The sequence below is a fragment of the Peromyscus leucopus genome, chromosome 3 (genome assembly GCF_004664715.2).
Source record: "Peromyscus leucopus breed LL Stock chromosome 3, UCI_PerLeu_2.1, whole genome shotgun sequence".
Lineage (NCBI taxonomy): Eukaryota > Metazoa > Chordata > Mammalia > Rodentia > Cricetidae > Peromyscus > Peromyscus leucopus.
The window spans coordinates 24,957,077-24,980,616 of record NC_051065.1 but is presented as its reverse complement, the minus strand read 5'-3'; the positions used below and the strand labels follow the sequence as shown (position 1 = coordinate 24,980,616).

At 39.9% G+C, this 23,540-nt stretch overlaps 1 protein-coding gene and 1 non-coding gene across 7 annotated transcripts in view; both read left to right on the top strand.

Moving 5' to 3' along the window:
* The window catches only part of Cdk14 (cyclin dependent kinase 14), a 484,970-nt gene that overhangs the window by 251,990 nt on the left and 209,440 nt on the right, over positions 1-23,540 (top strand). For all 6 annotated transcript variants that reach the window (XM_028862580.2, XM_028862554.2, XM_028862546.2 and 3 more), the window contains one exon: positions 8,858-8,952. In XM_028862580.2, coding sequence (XP_028718413.1) covers positions 8,858-8,952 — 95 coding nt within the window. The remainder of the gene's footprint in view (positions 1-8,857; positions 8,953-23,540) is intronic.
* Positions 23,198-23,387, top strand: LOC114688412. Its single transcript, XR_003733780.1, has one exon. It is a non-coding gene; the product is annotated as a U2 spliceosomal RNA (small nuclear RNA).

The window sequence follows — 23,540 nt, the reverse complement described above, 5'->3', positions numbered from 1 at the left end:
AAATAAGATTTGCTCTCTGTGTCTTGACATAAACAAGAATTATTTTTTATTGCTGCCGCCTCTGAACGTTGCATTAGCAAGAGAGAAATGCAAGCAAAGAGAGCCTGGCATTCTGTAGTCTTTCCCGCCGTGTTGAGAGGGCCAGGCCAAAGCCATTATTGCTCATTAGATTCAATGTCTTGTAAAGATCTTGCACATCCTGGTCTCGTGAGAGTGGGCCAAGTGTTGCATCATCCTCAAGGAGGGTGTGTGTAGGTGCTGGCGAACCTGATTAGGTTTTGCATGCTAGGAACCTTGCAGTAAGTCACTAGGGCTAGTTGGGGGATTAGGTAAGTGTGGCCTTTCTAGGCCTAGGTACCTTTTATGATGTCTTCACAGGGCCTGAGGTAGGGGCGGTGGTGGTGGGACTGCTGGGAAGTGAGTAGTTTATGAGCTGCATACTTCAGGACAGTGCACTTTGACCTGAATTGTGCTATAGTGTGTAACTTCTTCCTGTGGGTGTGTTCTTCAGTCAAATGAAGTACTGGTGTCCTTGAAGTCTGTTTGGCCCCAACCAAAATCAGCATTTGGTTTTCATTGTCTTCTCTTCCCCTGTCTGGGTTGCTGATCTGTTGGCACTGTCTCCAGACAGTGAGGTGTCTGTTTCCCAAAGTGATGGTCCTGTGGCATTGGATAACACAGCTTCCAGTTCCCTGACTTTGGAAATTGTGGTGTGATTTAAGGGCCATATATCCACGATCTTATTAATGTATTATTCACATTGAGATTCTGTAAGTTGACTTTTTTGCCTTTTTTGAGCTGAACACAACAGAACTATATGCCAAAATACTATTAAAAGTATAGAACGAAGAATTTCTTCTTCCCTCTTGCTCAGGATTTTAACTTTCAGTTGAGTTTGTTACCATGGTCTTTTTCCCATGTCTGTCTGTCTGTCTGTCCGTGTCTCTCTCTCTCTCTCTCTCTCTCTCTCTCTCTCTCTCTCTCTCTCTCTCTCTCTCTCTGTGTGTGTGTGTGTGTGTGTGTGTGTGTGTGTGTTGGACCATGCAGCACCTCTTGACTGTCTCTCATGCATTCCTTCAGGCTTAGGAACAGGTAACCACCACCAATGAGGCATTGGTCTTGAACTTATATTTGCTTGTATGAAAGAATATTAACTACTTTTTAGTTTCTTTTCTTGTTGCTGTGATAAACTACCCTGACAGAAGCAACGTAAGGGGGAGCGCCTTTTTCCGGTTCTCGGTTCCAGGTTAACTCCCATCCCTGAAGGGAAGTCACTGTGGTGGGAACATGACAGAGCTGGTCATGTTACATTCACAGTCAGGAGCAGAAAGTAGCAAAGGTGTACAAGCCACTGCTCAGCTTGCTTCTCCAATTTATACAGCTCGCCGTCCCCAGCTCATGGGGTAGTCTCACTCACTATAAAGGTGGTCTTCCAGCCGGGCGGTGGTGGCGCACGCCTTTAATCCCAGCACTCGGGAGGCAGAGCCAGGCGGATCTCTGTGAGTTCGAGGCCTGCCTGGGCTACCAAGTGAGCTCCAGGAAAGACGCAAAGCTACACAGAGAAACCCTGTCTCGAAAAACCAAAAAAAAAAAAAAAAAAAAAAAAAAAAAAAGGTGGTCTTCCTGCATTGATTAAAATAATGAAGATCATCCCTCACGGACATTTTTAGAGGTAGTTTAGACAATTGCTCACACATGTGCCTAGGTGTCAATTTGACAATTAAATATTAGCCATTAGGAGCTATTAATGTCATTTTTTATAAAAAGTTGATTTAATTCATGGCCAACAATAACATCATATACAAATAACTACATATATGTTATAAATGTTCATTCTTCTCAGTCAGAAGACATAAGGAGACACACAGCCTCCTTATGACATGCTTTGCAGGGTAGTACTCACTGAATTTGTAAAACTTGCATAATAAAGCCTGAAACAAATAAAATGGAATGAACCCCTAAAGCCATTAAAAGTAGCCTTTGTAGCCAGATAAAAGCCCACCAACCAACTCTTGCATCATCACCTTCTAGAATCCCTGTTCCAAACAGCTGCTCTTTGCCAGAAGCCAGTGTCCTGAGCACAGTCAGTTACTCTCACCCCATTGCTGTGCACGTGGAGTTCTTACAGAAGTTCTTAGTGACATGTTCACATTGGAGAAGAGTTACATTCTCAACATTCATGTACTTCCTGCCTTTGAGTGGCTCAATCCTGTGGCACATGGGAACAAGGTTAGCTAGAGTGTGACAGGCCAGCTGATAAGAGATTTATAGGCTGAACTGACTGTAGTCTATAGCAGGAGCTGGTGTTTTGCCATGTGAGGCTTAATTATAACTTCAGGAAAATCAGTCTTTCGAAAAGGAATGCTTGCAACAATTCATGTGGTGTGAGGAGCAAGGATAATTTCTTATGGGCCCTCAGTGTTCTTGAGTTAAAGGGAGTGAAGCCCTCCTTACTCTGATCTTACTGCTTCTTTAGTACAGAGGATGAGTAGTAAAGACTATCGATTCAGTTACAATGCTTCATTTCTGTAATTGTCCTGTAGTCGCACATTGATTATGCAGTTAAGCATCTGAATGCTTCTTATTCAGTTTGCTCAAAGTAAAGAATTTTCCAGAAACATTTTAAATTATGAAAGTAATGCTTCTTTGTCACAAGCAAGTCAAATGATACAGAAAAGTACGCGTAGAAATTTAAATTATTTCTTCTCAGTCAGAAAATTGGTTCAGTGAGTACTTTCCTTTTTTGGTAGTCAATTCTTTGCACTTTCACAGCAGCTTGGTTGATTTCAATATTAATGGTGGAAAAAGTAGCAATGTATTTGTGAAGATTTTTTTTAGCCACTTTGAGTCAGCTAGACTTCATTAGGTTGTACTATGCAGCATTGCTTTATATATTAGCAGTTCTCACGGTTAAGCCGCACTAATAGAGGGACCTGTTCTTTGAAGTGATCCAGTAAATAGTCAGTATTGTGTGTGCAGCTGCACTGTGGGAATAACTCCTAGGTGACTGATCTTTGCAGGTAGTCAAGTGATGGATAAGTGGGTTATGGATGTTAAAGGGGTAGATGGGAGCTGCAAAGAGCAATAGTGTGTTCCACTTTTGTGTCATTGGGGAAATCAGAGAGACCGAGCGGTTGACATGTACAGGAGGATTGAATTTTTGCCCAGGTCCCTATAGGAAAACAAGGCTAAGAAGCAAATAAAACAGTATGTAGAATTTGGGGGCAAAAGCAAATATTATTAAAGTATTCCCAAACTAGCATTACTTTTTCACATTTGAAGGACATCTGTGAAGCAAAAACATTATTATTAAGCCTGTGTGGGATTTAAGTCTATGTGATGTCATATTTACTTTAACCTGTGTTTTGGATAAGCTGTGACTTCTCCCCCACATAACTCAGAGAATATGTGTATAGAAACTGCAAAAAGCAGGTTGGGTAGATGGCTTACTACAGGAACATGAAACCTTGAGTCCAATTCCCCCAGAACTTGCATAAAAAAGAAAATCTAGCAATTTAGTGTGCCTGTAGAAGGGCATCTGAGGCTGGCCAGCCAGTCTGACCAAAATGGCCAACTCCTGCTTTAGTGAGAGAGCCTGTCTCAAAAAATAAGAACAAAGGAAGATACTCATTGTTGACCTTTGGACTCCACACATGTGCATGCACATTCATGTTAACTGGTACATACACACACACACACACATACACACACACACACACACACACGTATAAAAGACAAATACAGATTTGAAGATATAATCACACTTTTTTATTAGTCTGAGGTTCTCTGTCTCTTTCTCTGTGTGTATTTATAATATTGGATATCATTAAGGAAAGAACCAGAAATGAGTAGAACTGTGACATGTATAATTATTCTTCAAGCTTGTGTCCAGGTAGGCAGCATCCATTACAGAATGTGGGTGGAGTGTGAGAAGCCATCCACCAGTCTCCAGGGTATATGCTTGCTCTCATTCTGTGTGAATCATGTCCCCACCACAGATACAAGAAAACAATGAGTCATCCCCCACCTATTTCCCCCAGTTCATCCTCAAGATTTTCTCATTCAAAATATTGTAGCTTAGAAAATATTCAGAATCAACTAACAAGTCAGATAGGAACTCTTTATTGAAAGTTGTGACTTTACAGCAAACAGTTTCATCAGAGTGGAGGCTGAAAAAATTGTATCTGTTGTTTGTAGATTGAGATATGACTGGATCCTTAGGCTTTACGAACACTAATTATTATTGTCTGGGAAAAGTTAGATATCAACCTCTTTATCTCACTCACTGTCAAAGAACACACAGTAAAGATGATAGGAAATGGAAAATGCCCTATTTCTTTCCAAACATTGACATTACAGAGAATATGTGTTACGTGTCTTCAGTCTTTTCTTTCCTAGGAGATTTTGACATTTTTAAATTCTAAAGATGGGTTCCTTTCCTTGTTATAAACAGTTTTTAATCCACTGGATTGAGGATTTAATCAAATGAACCTACTTTAATTATATGTATTGATTCAGATTCTATTTTTATCATGATGGGGTCAAATTGTGGATAAAATTCAACCCCTTTCAATCAGAGTGGAGACTATCTGCATTCTCAAAGTGAGAGATCGTGATATGACTGACTGCTGCTATGTGTAAAGTCTACCGCTTGATGTTGGAGGTCCCTGCATCCCATAGTTACCTTTTTGAATGGACAACCTTCCATCATATTGTGATGTCAGAACCCCAAAACTATGATTTTCACCCTCAATTCTAATTCAAAATGTTTTACCATCCTTAATTATGTCATTTCAAACCTTCCTTGAGAACTGGATTTGAAATGTTGCTGGATGGTTGGCTAAACTTTGTACAGAAAGGAAGTCTACTCTGTCACCAATGCAAATGTTTCAGAATTTCATTTGTTTGCAAACCACAAGAAAATAACACATGGTATACTTATGATATAGCTAAGTCTTCGAGGGTGTTATTTTGACAGTGTTGATTGTAGAAAAGGACAGACTGGATCCAGAACTCACTGCTGTGGGTGCCTGGATGGGCTTGGCACTCAAGAGACTTATTTGCCTTGATGGCAGCAGGAACTGCAGCCTTGGGCACCTGCTACAACCGTGGCTGCTGGGTTGGCAGCCGCAAGTGGGTCGTGTCTGTCACCTGTCCTTGTGTTGGTGGAGTGCTGGCTGTTTTCCACTGGCAAATGCCATTTTTCTGTCATCACCTTTGGAAATTGTAGCTCTGTCCTTTTCCAGTTACAAACTCATTACGTTAATCTCAAAAAGAGCGCTTACTTTCAAATATTGATACTTATTTAGCTGCCAGTGTGTTGAGAAAGCATACGTGAATATATTCTGGAATTTACAACCTGTCAAAATTGAGACCTATGTAAAAGATATTTCAAGGCTTTCAAACATCACATGATATTGGTCAAATGACAGAAATATTTATTTCTGTGACATTAGAGTTTTTCAAAGGAAAAATAAAACACTTTTACCCAAGTTGAAAATGAACAGACATTTGTTGTTGCTGGAATGGTGAGGAAAGCACAGTGGTGCATCATGGGTGTGAAGGTATTATTCGGAGGAATAAGGAACGCTTTTGGAGGAAGCAGTGAAGAAAGAAAGGCAATAATGGGGGAAGTAGGGAAGAAGAAACCAAACCCGAGGTTTCTTAACGCAGTGAAAGCCTCCGTTCTTTTTTAGAGTTTTACCCATACAGTTGGGTCATCTCTAAACTTGACAGCATAAGAGAGGATGAAAAATGAAATTGGACAAGATTACAAATAATGTTACATAATATGTTTCTGAAAGCTGCCTCACACAGTCAGGATCCTTTTGTACATTGTGATTTCCCTAGGTCCTTCATTTGTTCCCTTTGGAGATACTCCTTCGCAGATAGGTGTTAAGCACTGTCTTGGCCATCAACTTCAAATACCCTGCTGTGATTCAAGATAACAGCTTCTCCTGAAGTCAGCCTCAGAAGAAACGTGCCAAAGACCACCAGCAAATGTGCATTTGTTCTACAGATTAATAACCAAGTCCTGGCAATTTATTAAGGCTCTAATTGTAGAAAGCTGATGAGAGAGTTGAATAATTAAAAGACAGATTATAAATTACTAGGATGAACAATAATGATGTAGTTGGATTTCTTTTATAATTTCAAACCATTGCCGTATAACAAAAGTTTTAAAATGAACTACAAGTTCAAATTCATAAGTATATTTACATGTCGTTACTTGTTAAATCTAAAGATTGCCTTTAGTCTTAAATGTTTCTAATTCCATGAGAGAGTAGAGGAATCAGGGCTAGAGAGATAGCCCAGAAGTTGAGTATACACTTCTCCTAGAAATGAATGGCAGGTAGTAAAGGTGAGTTCCTCCTATGTGCCAGGCCTTGTGTCCAATAGGGATGCACCGAGGAGAAATGTCCTGGTCCTTGTGGAGCAGGAGGTTGGCAGCCTGCTCTTCCTTCATCTCCCCCACCCACCCCAAAGCACAGGTGACCTGTGCCTTTGGGATCAATGGGAAACCATAGCAGGCTTTGAGGGGCAGATAGCAGTGCCGGGGAGGCGAAGAGAGGGTTGGGAAACTGAGAAGGACCAGCGGAGGTGACTCTTTCTGAAGCTCTGGAAAGACGGACTCGAGACTCAGTGCGCCTGACAGCACTGTCTACAGCCAAGGAAGTGGAGCTGGGAGGCAGCAGGAGTCCTGGAAAACAACCCTTCTGTGCGGTTGACGTCTATGAGGAAAGGGCGGTCCGCCGTGAATGATGCTGGACAGGAAGACGGAAGACGGAAGGGCGGGGCTAAGAAGGATCATGTGGGATGGAGAAGGACCCCTCACTTCTCAGCTATCGACACCGATATAAAGGGGGATGAAAGTGTCAGGAGAGAGGACTCTCAAACTAGGGCTCCAGTCCATTAAATAAGCAAGGAAAGGACAAAACACGAGAAAATAAGAATTTGCACTTCAGCTAATCATACCTACCAGAAACCCACCGTGAAACTAAAGAAAAAACATAAAGAATACTGTGATATGAATTAAATATTTTTTCTTCTGCCCTTTGGATATATGAAACAATCAAACAGAAAGCCTCATTGGGTTGAAAATACTAAAGCACAGCAGAAAACAAGGAAAAAGAAAAGAGAAAATGAAATAAAATGAGTGCTAATTGAACTCCTGAGAAATATAGGCGATAAAAAAAAATAAATGAAAGCTAAATCACAAGGTGTCCAGGGGAAATTAAAACGGTAGGCAACTGTACATTTAATATCTATAATAAATGTAAGTGGCCTATCCCCATCAAGTAAAAACAAGACATTGGCAGGATGGGATTTTAAAACATATGGTCCAGTTATATGCTATTTGTAAAACTTCACCTCACTATGGTAGTATTGGTAAGATAGATGGAAAAGGACCATAAAAGATCCACCGTGTAAATAATCACTTTCAAACTGGATGAGCCATATAAGGTTAATGGCAGAGCAGTAAATACTTCCAATAACAAAGGAATATACAGCCATAAAAGGGTTTAATTCACAAAAATCAAAGCATGATAAAGGTGTGTGCAATGAACATCAGCACTTCAAGAGCTTAGGGAAGCCGGGCTACTGAGATGTTGCATTAGATAAAGGGCATATGCCCTCAAGCCTGGCATCATGAGGTCAGCACCTGGGAACCATGCGCTGGAAAGAGAACTGACTCTTGCAGGAAGACATCCCACCTACACAGAAATGCATGTGTACCTGTACATACACACTGGTTTGTTGTCCATTGCTGGGGTGAACACTATGCCCAGAAGCACATTCTGTGGGAAGGGCTTTCTTCCATCTTATGGGTATAGTCCATAACAGGTGCAAGTCAGAGATTCTTGTCCCTGGCTTCTGCTCATCCAGCTTTCTTATTGAGCCCAGCAACACCTATGTAGGGATGGCACCACGGGCGGCGGTGGGGTGATGGTGGTGGTGTTTCTCTATTGGTTAGCAATCAAGAAAATGCTCCACAGACATGCCCACAGTCCAGTTGGATTCAAGAGACCCCCTAATTGAGATCCCTCAGATAACTGTGGGCTATGTCAGGTTGACAGCTGAAGCTAATTAGGACAAAAACACCCAAAGTAAATAAGTGTAAAAAAAAATAAAATAAGAAGCAAAAGGAAAAGAACACCTAGAGATCCCAAAAGATACTTTGATTACGCCACCATTGTAGTTGGGGACATTAACATTACACTCTCAGTAATTGTTAGAACTATTATTCTATTCAGAAAGTCAATAAGGATTTCGAAAAACAATTGTATTGTGAAGCAATATGGTTTAGTTGATATTTACAGGACTTCCTATCCAGTACTAGTAGAATCCGTGGAACATATGTTATGATTAACCATGATGATAGTGAATACTCCTCATTTAAAACAAACTTCAAACATTTAAAAGAATTGAGGGCTGGTGAGATGGCGCAGTGGGCAGAAGCAAGTCTGATGGCTGAATTCTGTCCTGCAACCTACTTGGAGAGGGCCGACTCCTGCAGATTGTCCTTGGACCTCCACACTTGTGCTGGACACATACATGCACTCACATACACAAATACATTTTACTTCTTTCCATTGGAAAGAATCTACACCACAGTAGGCATGTACTCTGTACTCGGTGGAACCTATCCAGAGACTACTGATGACAGACAGTTGAAGTAAGTAGTTGATAGTGAATAAATGAAAATCGTGTTCTTCCACCCATTATTCTGAATTGCTATTGGCTGAGAACGTGGGAAATGGATATCTTTCATCTGACAATGACCACATGGATAATGCAACATGCTGTTTGGTGGGAACTGATGGTAAATTGTTTCTCTGTCCACTTTGTTTTACAGCTTCTCTATTGAAAGGATTAAAGCACGCAAACATTGTGCTGCTCCATGACATCATCCACACCAAGGAGACACTGACGCTTGTCTTTGAATATGTGGTAAGTGAAATGAATAAGATTTCTGGCTAGCTAAATAGGAATAGAATACAGTGGGCTGGAGAGATGGCTCAGAAGTTAAGAGCACCAACTGCTCTTCCAGAGGCCCTGAGTTCAATTCCCAACAACCACATGGTGGCTCACAACTATCTGTAATGAGATCTGGCACCCTTTTCTGTATACATAATAAATAAATCTTTTTTTTTAAAAAAAAGGAATAAAATACAGTGATAGGAGTTGATTTCTAAATTGCTATACAGAAATGAGTGATTTTTCTGAGTATATGCAGTATTGCTTTGCATAAAATAATGGCCCTGTGAGAGGTTTTTTTTTTTTTTTTTAAATATGTCTCTTAAAGAACATCCAGAAAAATGTTAAGCTCCACTTTGTTAGGTATATGATTTATTTGTAGACTATTTGTTACCAGTGTGCTTAAGTTGTGATTTTTAGGCATATCAAAAAGGATGGTTACTATCAAAGGAATTCAGAGGCAACACAATATATTTTCTTTGGGATTTCCAAGTTTTCCTCCCCACTTATTTTGGCCATGAACCAAAGCTTCCAATTTGTGTCGCATACCATGTACCAATCTTCTGTGTTGAGGGTGGCACTGCTGGAAGACCTGGACTTCAGCTGGTGATTAATCTTCCTTCATTTTCCTCACTAAAACATATGGTGTTTGTGTAGCACCGTCTCAGCATTTAACTGTGGAATCATGAAATATAACCATGATAATTAGCATCCCAGTCTTCACAGATGGATCTGAGAACATGTAATTTATAAGATACAAATGACGGTGGTGCCGACTTTCTAGTGTGAAGAATAGCTACCGGGATTTTAAGGATCAAGTAAGGTCTCATTTTTATAATTACCACACTAGGTTTTTTTTTTTTTATTGAAATAATTCCATTTTTTCCTTAAAAGTATAAAAGAATGAATATTTGAAGCTTTTTTGTCTTCTTAATGTCTGCCTGTGTCTGTTTATCATTTGAAAATTGTTGTCTCATGAAGAAGCCATTCATCTTGTCTATTTACATATAAATGATAGATACATTTGAATAGTATGGTAATGTGGCTGCAAGGACAGCTACTACTAGGGAGTTGCATAGATTACAGAATGGAAGCAGATTCACACATCAATGCAAATATAATTTCTTTTGTTTCCTCCATGATTTGGAGTCAATAACATATTGAGCTGACTTAGGCTTAGAATTTTCCATTCATGTTTTCTAGTATGTCTGATTTACATATTTCAATAAAACCTAGATTTTTCTATTTTTATTCACTATTTCCCATAATGCTTTAGAGAAAGAGTATTTAATGATGTACTTATTCTCTCCCTCAAATTGGGCAATTAAACTAGAAGAAAAAAGCAATGTTTGGGACACCTAAATTAACACACTTCATGTTTATTTCCCTGTACAGTTCACTGGTGTGTAGTTAAACACACACATATGTATATGTTAATTAAATTAAAATGTACATATATGCATAGATGCACACATAAACATGTGGCTTTTTGGTATGTTCTGAAATCAGTATCAAACATTGCAGTTGAAATAGTCCCAAGCTTTATAATATTACCATTAAAATATAAATATTTTATACCATTAAAATACCATATAAAATCATTTATAATGATTTTAAAGTTGATATAAACTTATTTTCTAATCAGCATTAATTCTGTTGCTCCATGTCACTAATAGTATTTCTTGTTGGTCCTGGTAGCACATATTCCCAATTTCTCAGGAGACTGAAGCAGGAGAGTCATAAATACCTGGCCTGCCTGCACTAGAGAGCAAATTAAAGGCCAGCCTGGTCAACTTAGCAAGACCCTGTGTCCAGAGGGAGTGATATGGAGAAATGCAGCTCTGGGACAGAGGACTGTGTCCATTACTGCTCTGTTGCTATGATAGTATACGATAACCAAAGCAATGTATGGAAGGGTTTATTTTGACTTAGGATTCCAGAAAGGGTGATTCCGCCCCAGGGTGAAGCAAGACAGTTTGACAGTTTTTGAGACACAAGTGTGTCTTTGCTTTAATAGTAGAATTCCATTTTTAGTTGGGGAGGCATGGCAGCAAGCCGCAAGCATAGCGGCAGGAACACGAAGCTGAGGGCTCAGACCATGAACTGCAAGCCCAAAGGCGAAGCAAACTAGAGTCGTGAGACCATGAACTCCCACAGCCTGTCATTAGTGATGGACTTCCTCCAGCCAGGGCGAAGTGTTCTATAACCTCTCCAATCAGCACCACCAGCCAGGGTCCACATGTTCCAATCCGTGAGCCTGAGGGGGGGGGGGATTTGTCATTCAGACTACCTCAAGTTCATGCTTCCTCAGTAAAAGACCTTGGACTCAATCTCCACTACCATCTAAACAAACACAAAAACCAGAAGAAAACAAAACTTTTTTGAAAGGATGTTAAGTTATGCAGTGTAGGAAAAATCAATATGCCATACTCTTAAAATCCTAAATATAAAGGTAAAGAAAGACAGTTTGACAATTTTTGGACACTATTCTATCTTTGTGACATAGACGTTAGAATTGTTTTCAGTGGCTATCTGAGCTATGCCTATGAGCCTCACTATGCACATATAATGTATTCTGCCCTTGTCTTTGACAGAGAACTCTAATCCTTGCTCTTTTGTATTATTCCCACAAATGACATTTTAGGTTTCTGAAAGCCTTGTGAGGGCCAAAATAATGAAATAAGTGACTAATTGTTAGTGACATGGAAAAATACTCAAGGAAATGGCTTTGGAGATAATTAGCACTGGAATTCAGTGGATAATAGAACTCTTTTGATCCTCTCAAGTACCATGAAAAGTTTCTAAATCATTCTGAAACTGAGTTTCTTACTCAGGTGTGCATATGGAATGCTATGGAAACGTCAAGGCTAGGGCTTTTTGGCCACAGGCTTCCCAGGTGGTTTCTATCTCAGTAGCAGGTCACATGGGCCTCTGAGATGTGTGCTTCTGGAACTGCTTTCATCCAGGAGATGAGAGATGTACAGGGGAATGATAAGCAGGCTTGGAAAGGAAGCTGCTTCTTAATGGTCTAAGATACTGGTGTAGCTCTCCATATTTCAGGTGTGGGTTTAAACTTGAAACAGAGAGATGATAGCATTTAGAATCATTGACTCCAGAATACTCGTAGCTATGATAATGGTAATAAAATTGTTCTTTTACTTTAACAGAAAGCTTAAGCAATTTAGTTTTTTATGCTCATTTGTTGTTGTCAAAGACAAATGGATGCCACATTGTGTTTAACAGTATGATGAAAAATGTGAGACATATTCCATAAGTGGAAATAAGAATATTAATAGTAAACATGATTATATAAATGTATGTTGCCATTAATTTCATAACTATTGTGTTTTGCTTTAAATTGCAAAAGAGCAAGCCATCTGGAGCATCATTTTTCATTGCATATTTAATAATATTGTACAAAAAGAAGCAAAAGCCAGGCATGATGGAAAATGCCTTTAACCCCAGCAGTCAGGAAGCAGAGGCAGGCAGAGTTCTCTATCAGCTCAAAGTCACTTGGTCTACATAGAGAGTTCCAGGCCAGCTAAGGCCACTTAGTAAGACCCTGTTAAAAATAAATAAATAAATCACAAAATTGAATGAGGTTACCAGACATGGACAAAGTTTCGATTTTACAAGATATATAGGTTATCGAGGTTAATGTACAACATGGTGCCTAAAGTTATCAATATAATATTGTTGGCATATAGCGTTTGATAGGAAACCAGATATTACCTCAACTATTCTTGCCACCAAAACATGAATAAACATGAGCAAATGATACAAGGATGTAGGAGATGGCCATGTCTATTACCTTTGTTGCCTTTTTGTGGTGATGGTAACATGGGTATGTATGGGTGTCCTGAGTCCTCAAAATGTGTGTGTGTGTGTGTGAATGTTAGTATATGAGTTACTGCTCAAAAAGCTGCCAATGAAAGGAGAAAAGCCAGGAAATTCATAATGAATCACAATAAAATAAATGTGGTCATTTTATTTCTCCTACTATGATGTAAACAATTGAAATAATCCAAACTATTACGGAACATACTTTAAAACTTAAAAATTTAAGATTTCTCCTCACGAGAAAAAGACAGTGTAACCAAAAATCATATAAGATGATTGAAAGATCACCAAAACACCATGATATGTTTTCATAACTCTATTAATTTTATAAAACACTCCCATAAGTGTTGTCCACTTAAATTGTGAGATTTTGATAGTTTTTACTTTAACATCCTAAGTCTTGGCATAGTTTTTCCTGCATTAGTCATTAATGAGGGCTTGGGTATAAACTGATGTAGACTGCAGAATAGAGATCCGATCCATGAGTGAAAACGAGGACATAGCCCACTTCAGTGCTCACAGTGCTGAGGACACGCCCTTGTATGAAATTCATCCTGATTTCTAAGTGAGCCAAGTTGAGGCAGTGACTACCTCTCTAGTGTAGATGTAACCAACCATCCTATTAAATAAAAACACAGAACTAATGCAAAGAAGAAAGCCAAGAGATCAGAGCTAAGAGCCTTACTGCCTGCTGCAGCTAGCCTCTTAAGCCAAGAGACCTCTCCGAAAGGGACCTACTTCCTGTGTGTTTGTCTTTATATAGCCTTTCTGTTCTGCCTTCTCATTGGTTGTAAACCCCACATGACTGCCTCGTCACTGCCTGTATGTACAGCCCTCCAGGTCTTCTATGGTATTGAGATTAAAGGTGTGTGTCTCCATGCTGGCTGTATCCTTGACCACACAGAGATCTACCTAGCTCTTCTACCAAGTGCTGGGATTAAAGGCATGTGCCATGAACGCCCAGTTCTGCTATGGCTTGCTATTAACTCTGACCCCCAAGCAACTTTATTTATTAACATACAAATAAAATCACATTTCAGTACAAATAAAATACCACCATACTCTAGTGCATACCAGACTACCTGGTACATCAGAAATCTGATGAAATGTTTTTGTGCACACACACACACACACACACACACACACACACACACACACAGAGGGAGAGAGGGAGACAGAGACAGACAGAGACAGAAAGAGAGACAAAGAGAGAGAGAGAGACAGACAAAGAGAGAGAGAGGAGAGAAAATTTTCATCACTAACTCATAAGTCATAATTTAACTCATTTCATTTTTCTACCTAGTTGATCTACATTCCACCTGTATTTCCTATATTTAAACTTTTTTTCCTACCAAAGCAAATGTGCTTCTAAGTAGAAAATAGAGAATGAATGTGATGCTTGAACAGTTAGAGCAGCTACAGACAATGCATGGCTACAGCTCCATAGCTGTGTCCGGGGAATTAAAGAAACTCTCTGTTCAGAATGAACGTGCCAGTCAGAGTTCCCTATTGCAAAACAGAACTTCTCCTTGACTGACTCAGACAGGCAGGGCTTATAGGGGGTATTGTGGCTAGCAGGCCTGATGATTGGACTTTAAAAACAAGAAAGATGTCAGATGACTCTGGCCAGTCAGAACCAGAGCAAGAATTATGGCAGGAAGGTATGCACTGAGCACCTGCTGTCACCAGAAGTGTTAAAAACAGACTCATCTCTCAATTGCTTGCATGGCTTCCCTGGGTTAATAGATATCACTGCTTTGCTAATGATGTCAAAATAACCTCTGCAGCCTCATTGCTTCTCTGGGTTGTTTTCATCCAATGATGAGCCAGAATTGTTTCTATAGAGTTGGCTGAAATGAAGTCACATGTCATGTTTTGACTGTACAGGACCCCACAGGACTGTGTCCAGTGTTTTGTAACGGCGGACAGGTCCTGTTTCTCATCAAGATTCACAGTATAGGCTGATCATAGTGGTGCATGCTTTTAATTTCAGCACTCATGGTGACATAGAGATCTTCATGAGTTCTAGCCAGTCAGTGCTATATACTGAAACCCCATCTAAAAAAATAAATAAGTAAATTTACAAAGCACAGCAGTGGTTTTTCCAGTGCACAGAGTGTGTTCCGATGTAGAACATGCTTCCCCTGGCTCCCTGAACCATCTCATAAGCAGACACTAGTTTAACTTTATCACGCAGTTACAGATAAGAATATGAGGTGAACACAGGTGACATACTTACATATCCTCCCTTTATGACCTTTGAGTGATCATCTAAATTGTAGATAGTTGAGAGTGAATCTAGTTTTTAAAATGTGCCTTAAAATATGTCTCTGCATCTATAGATATACAGGATAATAAGACCATTGGCAGAATTCCAAACTGTATTTTGACATTGTTTTGATCATCTTCATTCTCATTATGTATTATTTGATTGTCCTAGGATTTGATTTGATTGTTCCAAGAGCTCTAATGAGATCTGAACAAATATAATGGCCATACATCCTGCTTGTCAGATCACCATGCTTTTCTGTTTATGTCTCTTCAACAGCTTTCCCCAAACCTATTGATGAATGCTTTGGCATGATTGAGGAGAGGGGACTGGACTATCCTTGACCTCATTCGACTTATGTCTGAGTTAGAGATTCTGATAAAGAAGTGGTAATGATGTGCTTGACCAATCTGTGTCTGTCATAGGTAGTATCCATAATTAACAGAGTGATGTGATCGAGGGTCAGAAAGTAGTCTGATGAAATTATGAGTCTATCTTTCAAGGTAAATTCTGTGTAAAACAGTGTACTTGGCTATTTCCTAAAGGACAGTTTGGCTATATGTAGAAAAGGAGAGTGCAAGCACATTTACTTACAAATGATTCATGTAAAACAAGCCTGGTAATTTCTTTGCTCCAGTGTGAGCTGGCACCGAGATGTGACAGCAGACGATAGCCAGTGTCGGCTGTGTGTGTTGACACAGGTCGGCTAACGAGATGACAAGGCAGCAGCAGTAGGAGTGCCTGTGCTCTAGAGAGGCTGTGGAAGCCAAGTGTTGGACTTCCAGGAGGCCTGTTAATAGCTTCGTTTTGGAAAGAACATTCCTGTGCTCTGTTTCTAGTATACTAAACTTGTTGTTTTAGAGTGTAAGGGACACTTTATCACTAAATGTGTTCATTCAACAGGATGAATGGAATCACATCTGAAATTTAGTGTAGGTTGGGTGTGTGTGTGTTCCTAACCTGTCCTGTATGCATTGCACTAAAATATTATTTGAGTGTCTTAGTACATGGAAGTCATGGTCCCTACTGGAACCTTGGAGTACTCATAAGATCCCTCTGTTTTGCTGATAAAGAAAAACCAGGTTCATTCATGTACTTCCTGCGCTTTCCAGTAGCTGTTTCCTGTCATCTTTCGAGTCTGTGGCATGATAGACAGGTCCTGCTTGCCATCAAGATTCATGAAGCAGGTTGGTTGCAGTGTTAACCCAGGCTTCTCCAAGTTAGTGAGCAAAGGACCAAGTTTCACAACTTTTATGTAAACTTGTCTCATTTGGCACCATTTTTCATAAACTAAATTTTTTATGGTCCTTCACTTGAGCATTGATTGATTGATTTGTCGTGTAGCATAAATGGGCTGTCTTGACAGACCCTTCTCTTTTGAGTCTAGAGGTACAAATACACAGCCCTTACTCACCCTAGCATGATGGTACACACTCCGAGCACTTGGGAGGATGACACAAGAGGATCACAGATTGAAGGCCACTATGGACTCTGTGGCAAGAGCCTCTAAACAACAACAACAACAACAACAACAACAACAACAACACAACAAAACCCATACAGAGTAAACCAAATGCATGTTTGTTTCTGTAGTAAGCCTGGTGATCTTATGCTAGGCAACGTAGGTCCACAAGCCATTTGAGTTTACAATTGCAGCCACACTTCTACATGTGTGGTGGGACTATGGCATTTTGGCAACTTGGTGAAAACAGTTGACAGCCTGGCTTGGACTCAAAGACATTCCTTTATAAAAGATTGTAAGGAAGTTTTTATTTTATATATGGAGAACTAGTTATGCTAGTGATTACATATTCTGAACGGGAAAGCTGTCACTCAGAAGGGAGTACCAAATGCGGAAGAACAGATTCGGGCATTGTGGCTGGTCGACTGCAGGCGGTGTGAGATGCAAGGATTCGGAACCACAAGGAGAAATTGAAGAAATGAAAAGGCATCAAGCTAGCTTTCAATCAGTGCTCTCTGATGAACTCCCTATTTTCTCTAATTGGTAAAACAAAGTCAATTAACTTCTATTCTTTCATTCCCCTGGTGACTTTTCTCATCTAATAACTCATTGTAGTTTCTTTCAGTCGTTATCAGCTGTGTGTTCACTGTTGTGCTGGATGTAGGGATTGTAGTGCTTTTTCTTTGTTCTTGTGTGACACTTACGTTCTACACCGTGGTGTCCTTTCATGTGGTTGCCAGCTGTATTGCATGCCCCCAATCCTAATTCAGGATCTTAGGTCCGATGGTCTAAGATGGAAGTGAATCTATGATTATCTACAAACAGTTATATACATATTCCAACATATTTCAGACCGTTTTGTTTGAATACATCTGCCTCTGTAGATTTGTTTCGCTTTCATTTTGAATTCTCATTTTATAATTCTATTATTTAAACCACAGGCATTTAGTAGTGGAGAAATCACAGGGAAGATAAGAGCTATATTTAAAAAAAAAAAAAGAGGGTTTCTTGGGAAAGAAAGGAAAACAGTTTTAATTTTCTTTTCTTTACCAGAAATACTGTTATCTTTCTTTTTTTATTAAGAGATTTTCTATTGATTTTACATATCAACCACGGATTCCCCTGTCCTCCCTCCTCTCACCCCCCAGGCTCCCCCCCACAAGTCACCCCCCCATTCCCACCTCCTCCAAGGCAAGGTCTCCCATGGGGAGTCAGCAGAGCCTGGTATATTCAGATGAGGCAGATCCAGTCCCCTCCTCCCTGCACCAAGGCTGAACAAAGTGTCTCAGCATAGGCTCTAGGTTCCAAAAAGCCAGCTCATGCACTAAGGACAGATCCCGGTCTCACTGCCTGGGGTCCCCCTAAACAGTTCAAGCTAAACAACTGCCTCACTTATCCAGAGGACCTAGTCCAGTACCATGGGAGCTCCTCAGCTATTGGTTCACAGTTCATGTGCTTCCAGTAGTTTGGCCAGTTGTTGAGTACATTTTCCAATCATGGTCTCAATATCTCTTGCTCATATAATCCTTTCTCTCTTCGATTGGACTCCTGGAACTCCGCCTGGGGCTTTGCCATGGATCTCTGCATCAGCTTCCATCAGTCACTGGATGAGGGTTCTATCATGACAGTTAGGGTGTTCGGCCATCCGATCACCAGAGTAGGTCAACTCAGGCACCCTCTCGACCGTTGCCAATAGTCTATAGTGGAGTCATCTCTGTGGATTCCTGGACACCTCTCTAGCACTCTGCTTCTTCTTATTTCCATGGTGTCTCCATTTATCATGGTATCTCTTTCCTTATTTTCCCATTCTGTTCCTGATCCAGCTAGGACCTCCCACTCCCCTAAGCTCTCTTTCCCCCGACCCTTGCCCTCCATTACCCCCCTCATCCCCAGTTTTCTCATGTAGATCTCATCCATTTCTCTGTCGCTGTGCGATCCCTGTATCTTTCCAAGGGTCCTCTTTACTAGCTGGCCTCCCTGAAGCTGTGAGTTGCAGTCTGGTTATCCTTTGCTTTACATCTAGTATCCACTTATGAGTGAGTACATACCATGTTTGTCTTTCTGAGTCTAGGTTACCTCACTCAGGATGTCATTGTTTTTCTCTGCTGAGTAGTACTCCATTGTGTATATGTACCACATTCTCTTTATCCATTCTTCAGCTGAAGGGCATCTAGGTTTTTTCCAGGTTCTGGCTGTTACAAATAATGCTGCTATGAACATAGTTGAGCATGTGTTCTTGTGGTATGATTGATCATTCCTGGGTATATGCCCAAGAGTGGTATAGCTGTGTCTTGAGGGAGATTAATTCCCAATTTTCTGAGAAAGTGCTATACTGATTTCCAAAGTGGCTATACAAGTTTGCATTCCCACCAACAGTATAGGAGTGTTCCTCTTGCTCTACATCCTCTCCAACATAAGCTGTCTTCAGTGTATTTGATCTTAGCCATTCTGACAGGTGTAAGATGGTATCTCAGAGTCATTTTGATTTGCATTTCCTTGATGACTAAGGATGTTGAGCAATTCCTTAAATGTTTTCAGCTATTTGAGCTTCTTCTGTTGAGAATTCTCTGTTTAGCTCTATAGCCCATTTTTTTAATTGGACTGTTAGGTATTTTGATGTCTAGTTTCTAGAGTTCTTTATATATATTCTTTATATATTCTGGAGATCAGCCCTCTGTCAGATGTGGGGTTGGTGAAGATCTTTTCCCATTCTGTAGGCTGTCATTTTGTCTTATTGACCATGTCCTTTGCCCTACAGACGCTTCTCAGTTTCGAGAGGTCCCATTTATTAATTGTTGCTCTCAGTGTCTGTGCTACTGGTGTTATATTTACGAAGTGATCTGCAGTGCCAATGAGTTCAAGACTGCTTCCTACTTTCTCTTCTATCTTCTTCAGAGTAACTGGATTTATGTTGAGGTCTTTGATCCACTTGGACTTATATTTCTTAAGAAAATAACAAGCTTACGTGATTGTGCATGTTAAGGTATAGGAAGGCAGGAAAGTGACATACTAAGAATAAAATTATCAAAAATGGGAACTAGAGAAAGTATTACTTATAAGTGCAAGAAAATTTTTTATTTGCTGAATGTGCCCAAGATCTTCACAATAAAGATAATGATTCCAGTTACCTTTGAATTATGTCAGTAAATACCTGGAGAAAGCATCATTAGCTAATTGTAAGTGGGAATGTGCATATTGCTATATAGCACACAAAATGAAGTGGAAATAACAGTCCACAAATTTTCGCAGTAACTTGAGAAATTTGTATAATTTTAATGTGTACTTCCTTCATCTTGTTTGCTGTGTGTGTATGTATTCCTGTATGTGGGTGAATGTGTGCATGCATTTGTGTGTGTATGTGTTTGCATATGTGCATGTATGCATGCATTTGTGCTTGTGTGTGTATATGCATGTGTTTGTGCATGTCCATGTGTGTGCACAGGTGTGTGTGTGTGTGTGTGTGTGTGTGTGTGTGTGTGTGTTTGTGTCTGTGTTGACACAAAATCTCCTGTTGCAGGGGCTGTTTGCAGAACTGCTGATCTTTCTGCCTCTGCCTTCTAAGCCCTGGGATTTCAGACCTATGTCACAGTGCCTGGGTTTCCTTGTTTAAAAGTAGTTATTTCTTGTTTCTTATGTGAATATTTATCTCGGGTCACATAACCTTTTAAATCAGTGTGCAGTCCTTGCTGTGGTAAAGGTGTATATTTTCCACTCTAGGTGTCAGGCATGTATTTGTGATGACATCATTGTCACACTTGCATGGAGACTGAGTCCTTCGGTTTTAAGTTCATTAGGGAAACAGAGATCTTCACCTTGTACCTTCTACATTAAGAAAATCAGTTCTGTTCTTTCTAAACATACAATGAAACTTTTTTACTGTCTCTTAAATATGTCTTTTGAAAAGTTTTATTAAAGGTATGTGTGTGCATGTGTATGTAGGTGTAGTGTGTATACAGTGCCCAGAGAGGTCCTACTTTGGATGATATCTGATCTTAATTTGATTTCTCAGCTCACATACCCTCTTTGTATTCAAGAAGAGGGTCTGTCTGTAAACAGCTAGGACAGGGATCTAAGGACTAAGTAGCTACGGAGCACTTCCAGTTAATCTCTATCTGTAGACTTCCTGTGTCTGAATGTCACTGTCCCCCCGACAGTTCTGTATATAAAGAGTACTGCTGCTAGACTTTCCTCACTGACACTGTGATATTTGTGCCTCTGGGTCTTACTGTGGTAATCTAGTTACTGTTTATTTTAGAGCATCTACAGTGTGGTGATATGTGGCTTTGACAGAGTATAAAGTAGATATGTGTTCTGTTTGTCATCTCTATCTTGAAATCTTAAAAAGTTTAATTATGAATTATTCTTAAGCTTGTGATTATATAAATCACTGCATAATTTGTTAGTTTTGTTCACATTAATGCAGTGAAGCACATACCATTTTGGTATCCATCAATTGTTACGTTTATTAAATGTGACAAAGGTCACATGAGTGAAGATACTCAAATTAACAGTGATTACATTACCATCAAATCCTTAAAATTTTAGAGACATAAAAAAATCTGAAGTGTTTCTTTATTAGGATTTTTTATTTCAGTAGAAATATTTATCTTCGCTAATTGTTGTTTGTTATGACTTGTCTTAATGGTTGCAGTGGTGGTGTACACAGCAATATGCATTCATGTTGTAGAAAACTAGCTGGTGGCCTGAATTCAAAACCATTATTCAGAATATATACCCTTTGGGTTTTACATTTACATCACTAAATCCTCGGGTTTTTTTTTTTTTTGAGACAGAGCTTCAGTATTGTGAGTTAAATTCCAGGTTCAGTGAGTAATTTACACTCTTTTCTAGCTCTCTCTCTCTCTGTCTCTCTGTCTCTGTCTGTCTCTCTGTCTCTGTCTCTCTCGTTTTAATTTCTCAACAGATGCCCATGCTTCATCTCCATTTCATAATCCAGGAACTAAAAAGCTAATTAGTCATGGCAACTATTTGCTAAGTAAGAACTTTCCATATGGGGGATTTTTCATTTTTCCTTGATATGTGACATGCTTTCTAGTTTGGAGCCCCAGTTAGCCATCTCTGTTTCAGCCATGATCGGGGCATCTGGAAACTCAAGTTGGTTGTCTTTTCTCCCCCTTCTAGTTCTTTATCTGGTTTACTTGGATAAGGAGCAGAAGCAGTGAGGACAGTGTTAGTAATCTAGTTAGAAATTTGAGAATATGTTGAAGGAAGAATATGATTATTCACTAGTATTTATTAGAAGAAAACGAAAGACCAATGATCTTTATTTATAACAACAAATCAGATTTCAGCCCACTGAACAGTACTGTGAATTGACAGGCAGATTGTAAAGGGGTCGAAGGACACTTGATCATTCTTGTTTTTGATAATAGCATCTGTAACAGGTAAATGGGCAGCTTTTCATCCTGAGGGCTGCAGCAAGATTCTCATTTTATGTGCCACATACTAACATTGTAGCAGGCAATTTCCAGTTTCATTTCAACATTCCACAGAACAGCATTGTGAATGTGCCTGCACACATGTGTATATGTATGTATGCACATGTGATTCAGAGTAATCTTTCACTAAACTACCTTAGAGAGTATGGCAGATACAGAGAGAAGGTGACCATATTTTTTTTTTAAGTAAGTCCTTGTCTAGCTACTAGGAATAATACCTGGAGTTGTTACCACCTTCAAGATTTGTCCCAGCTGCTGAGCACCTCTCTCTGATGGCCATGCTGTTCCCTTTGTCTGGAGGCCTGGGATGGGGAGAATTAAAATCCCGACTGTGTTGGTGCATTGAAAGGCAGCTCTGTGCATTGGACATCAGTGTAATTGACTTCCTGTATCCAGGCCCATCTCTTTCTCTTTTAGTTGGGTTCCATTTTTCCTTTTATATTATTTTGTTCTGAATATACTTTTTTCCTTTCTATATAATAAACAGTATTCTTCTATTTTTTGAAGAACCTATCCATGGCAAAGAACTATGAATGATAATTTATAAATAGATTTTAACCCTTCATTTTTTTGTAGTTATAATTTTTCTTTTTTTAATTTTATAATTAATTTAATTTTACATATCAGCCACAGATTCCCCTGTCCTCCCTCCTCCCGCCCTCTGCCTCTGCTCTCCCCGCAACCCATCCTCCATTCCTACCTTCTCCAGAGCAAGGACTCCCCTGGGGATTCAGCTCAGCCTGGTAGACTCAGCTGAGGCAGGTCCAGTCCCCTCCTCCCTACACCAAGGCTGAGCAAAGTATCCCAGCATAGGCCCCTGGCTCCAAAAAGCCAGCTCATGTACTAAGGACAGGTCCTGGTCCCACTGCCTGGGGGCCTCCCAAACAGTTCAAGCTAATCAATTGTCTCACTTATCTAGAGGGCCTGGTCCAGTTCCATGGGGGCTCCTCAGCGATTGGTTCACAGTTCATGTGTTTCCACCAGTTTGGCTATTTGTCCCTGTGCTTTTTCCAATCATGGTCTCAATATCTCTTGTTCATACAATCCCTCCTCTCTCTCTCACCAATTCGACTCCTAGAGCTCCACCTGGGGCCTGGCCGTGGTTCTCTGCATCTGCTTCCATCAGTCATTTGATGTGAGTTCTATCATGACAATTAGGGTATTCGGCCATCCGATCATCAGAGTAGGTCAGCTTCTCAGCCTTTTGGCTAAGATCAAGTGTAGTATTTGTTCTTACCAGTTAACCCTTCATTTTTGCCAAGGGTGTGATAACCTTTTTTTTTTTTTTAAAGATTTATTTATTTATTATATATACAGTGTTCTGTCTGCATGAATGCCTGTATCCAGATCTCATTATAGATGGTTGTGAGCCATCATTAGTTTGCTGGGAATTGAACTCAGGACCTCTGGAAGAACAGCCAATGTTCTTAAGCTCTGAGCCATCTCTCCAGCCCATGATAACCTTTTAAGATACAGTTAGTATATGGGGTTCAGGTTTAAGGATCCAAATATGTGACGTGATACCAAAAAG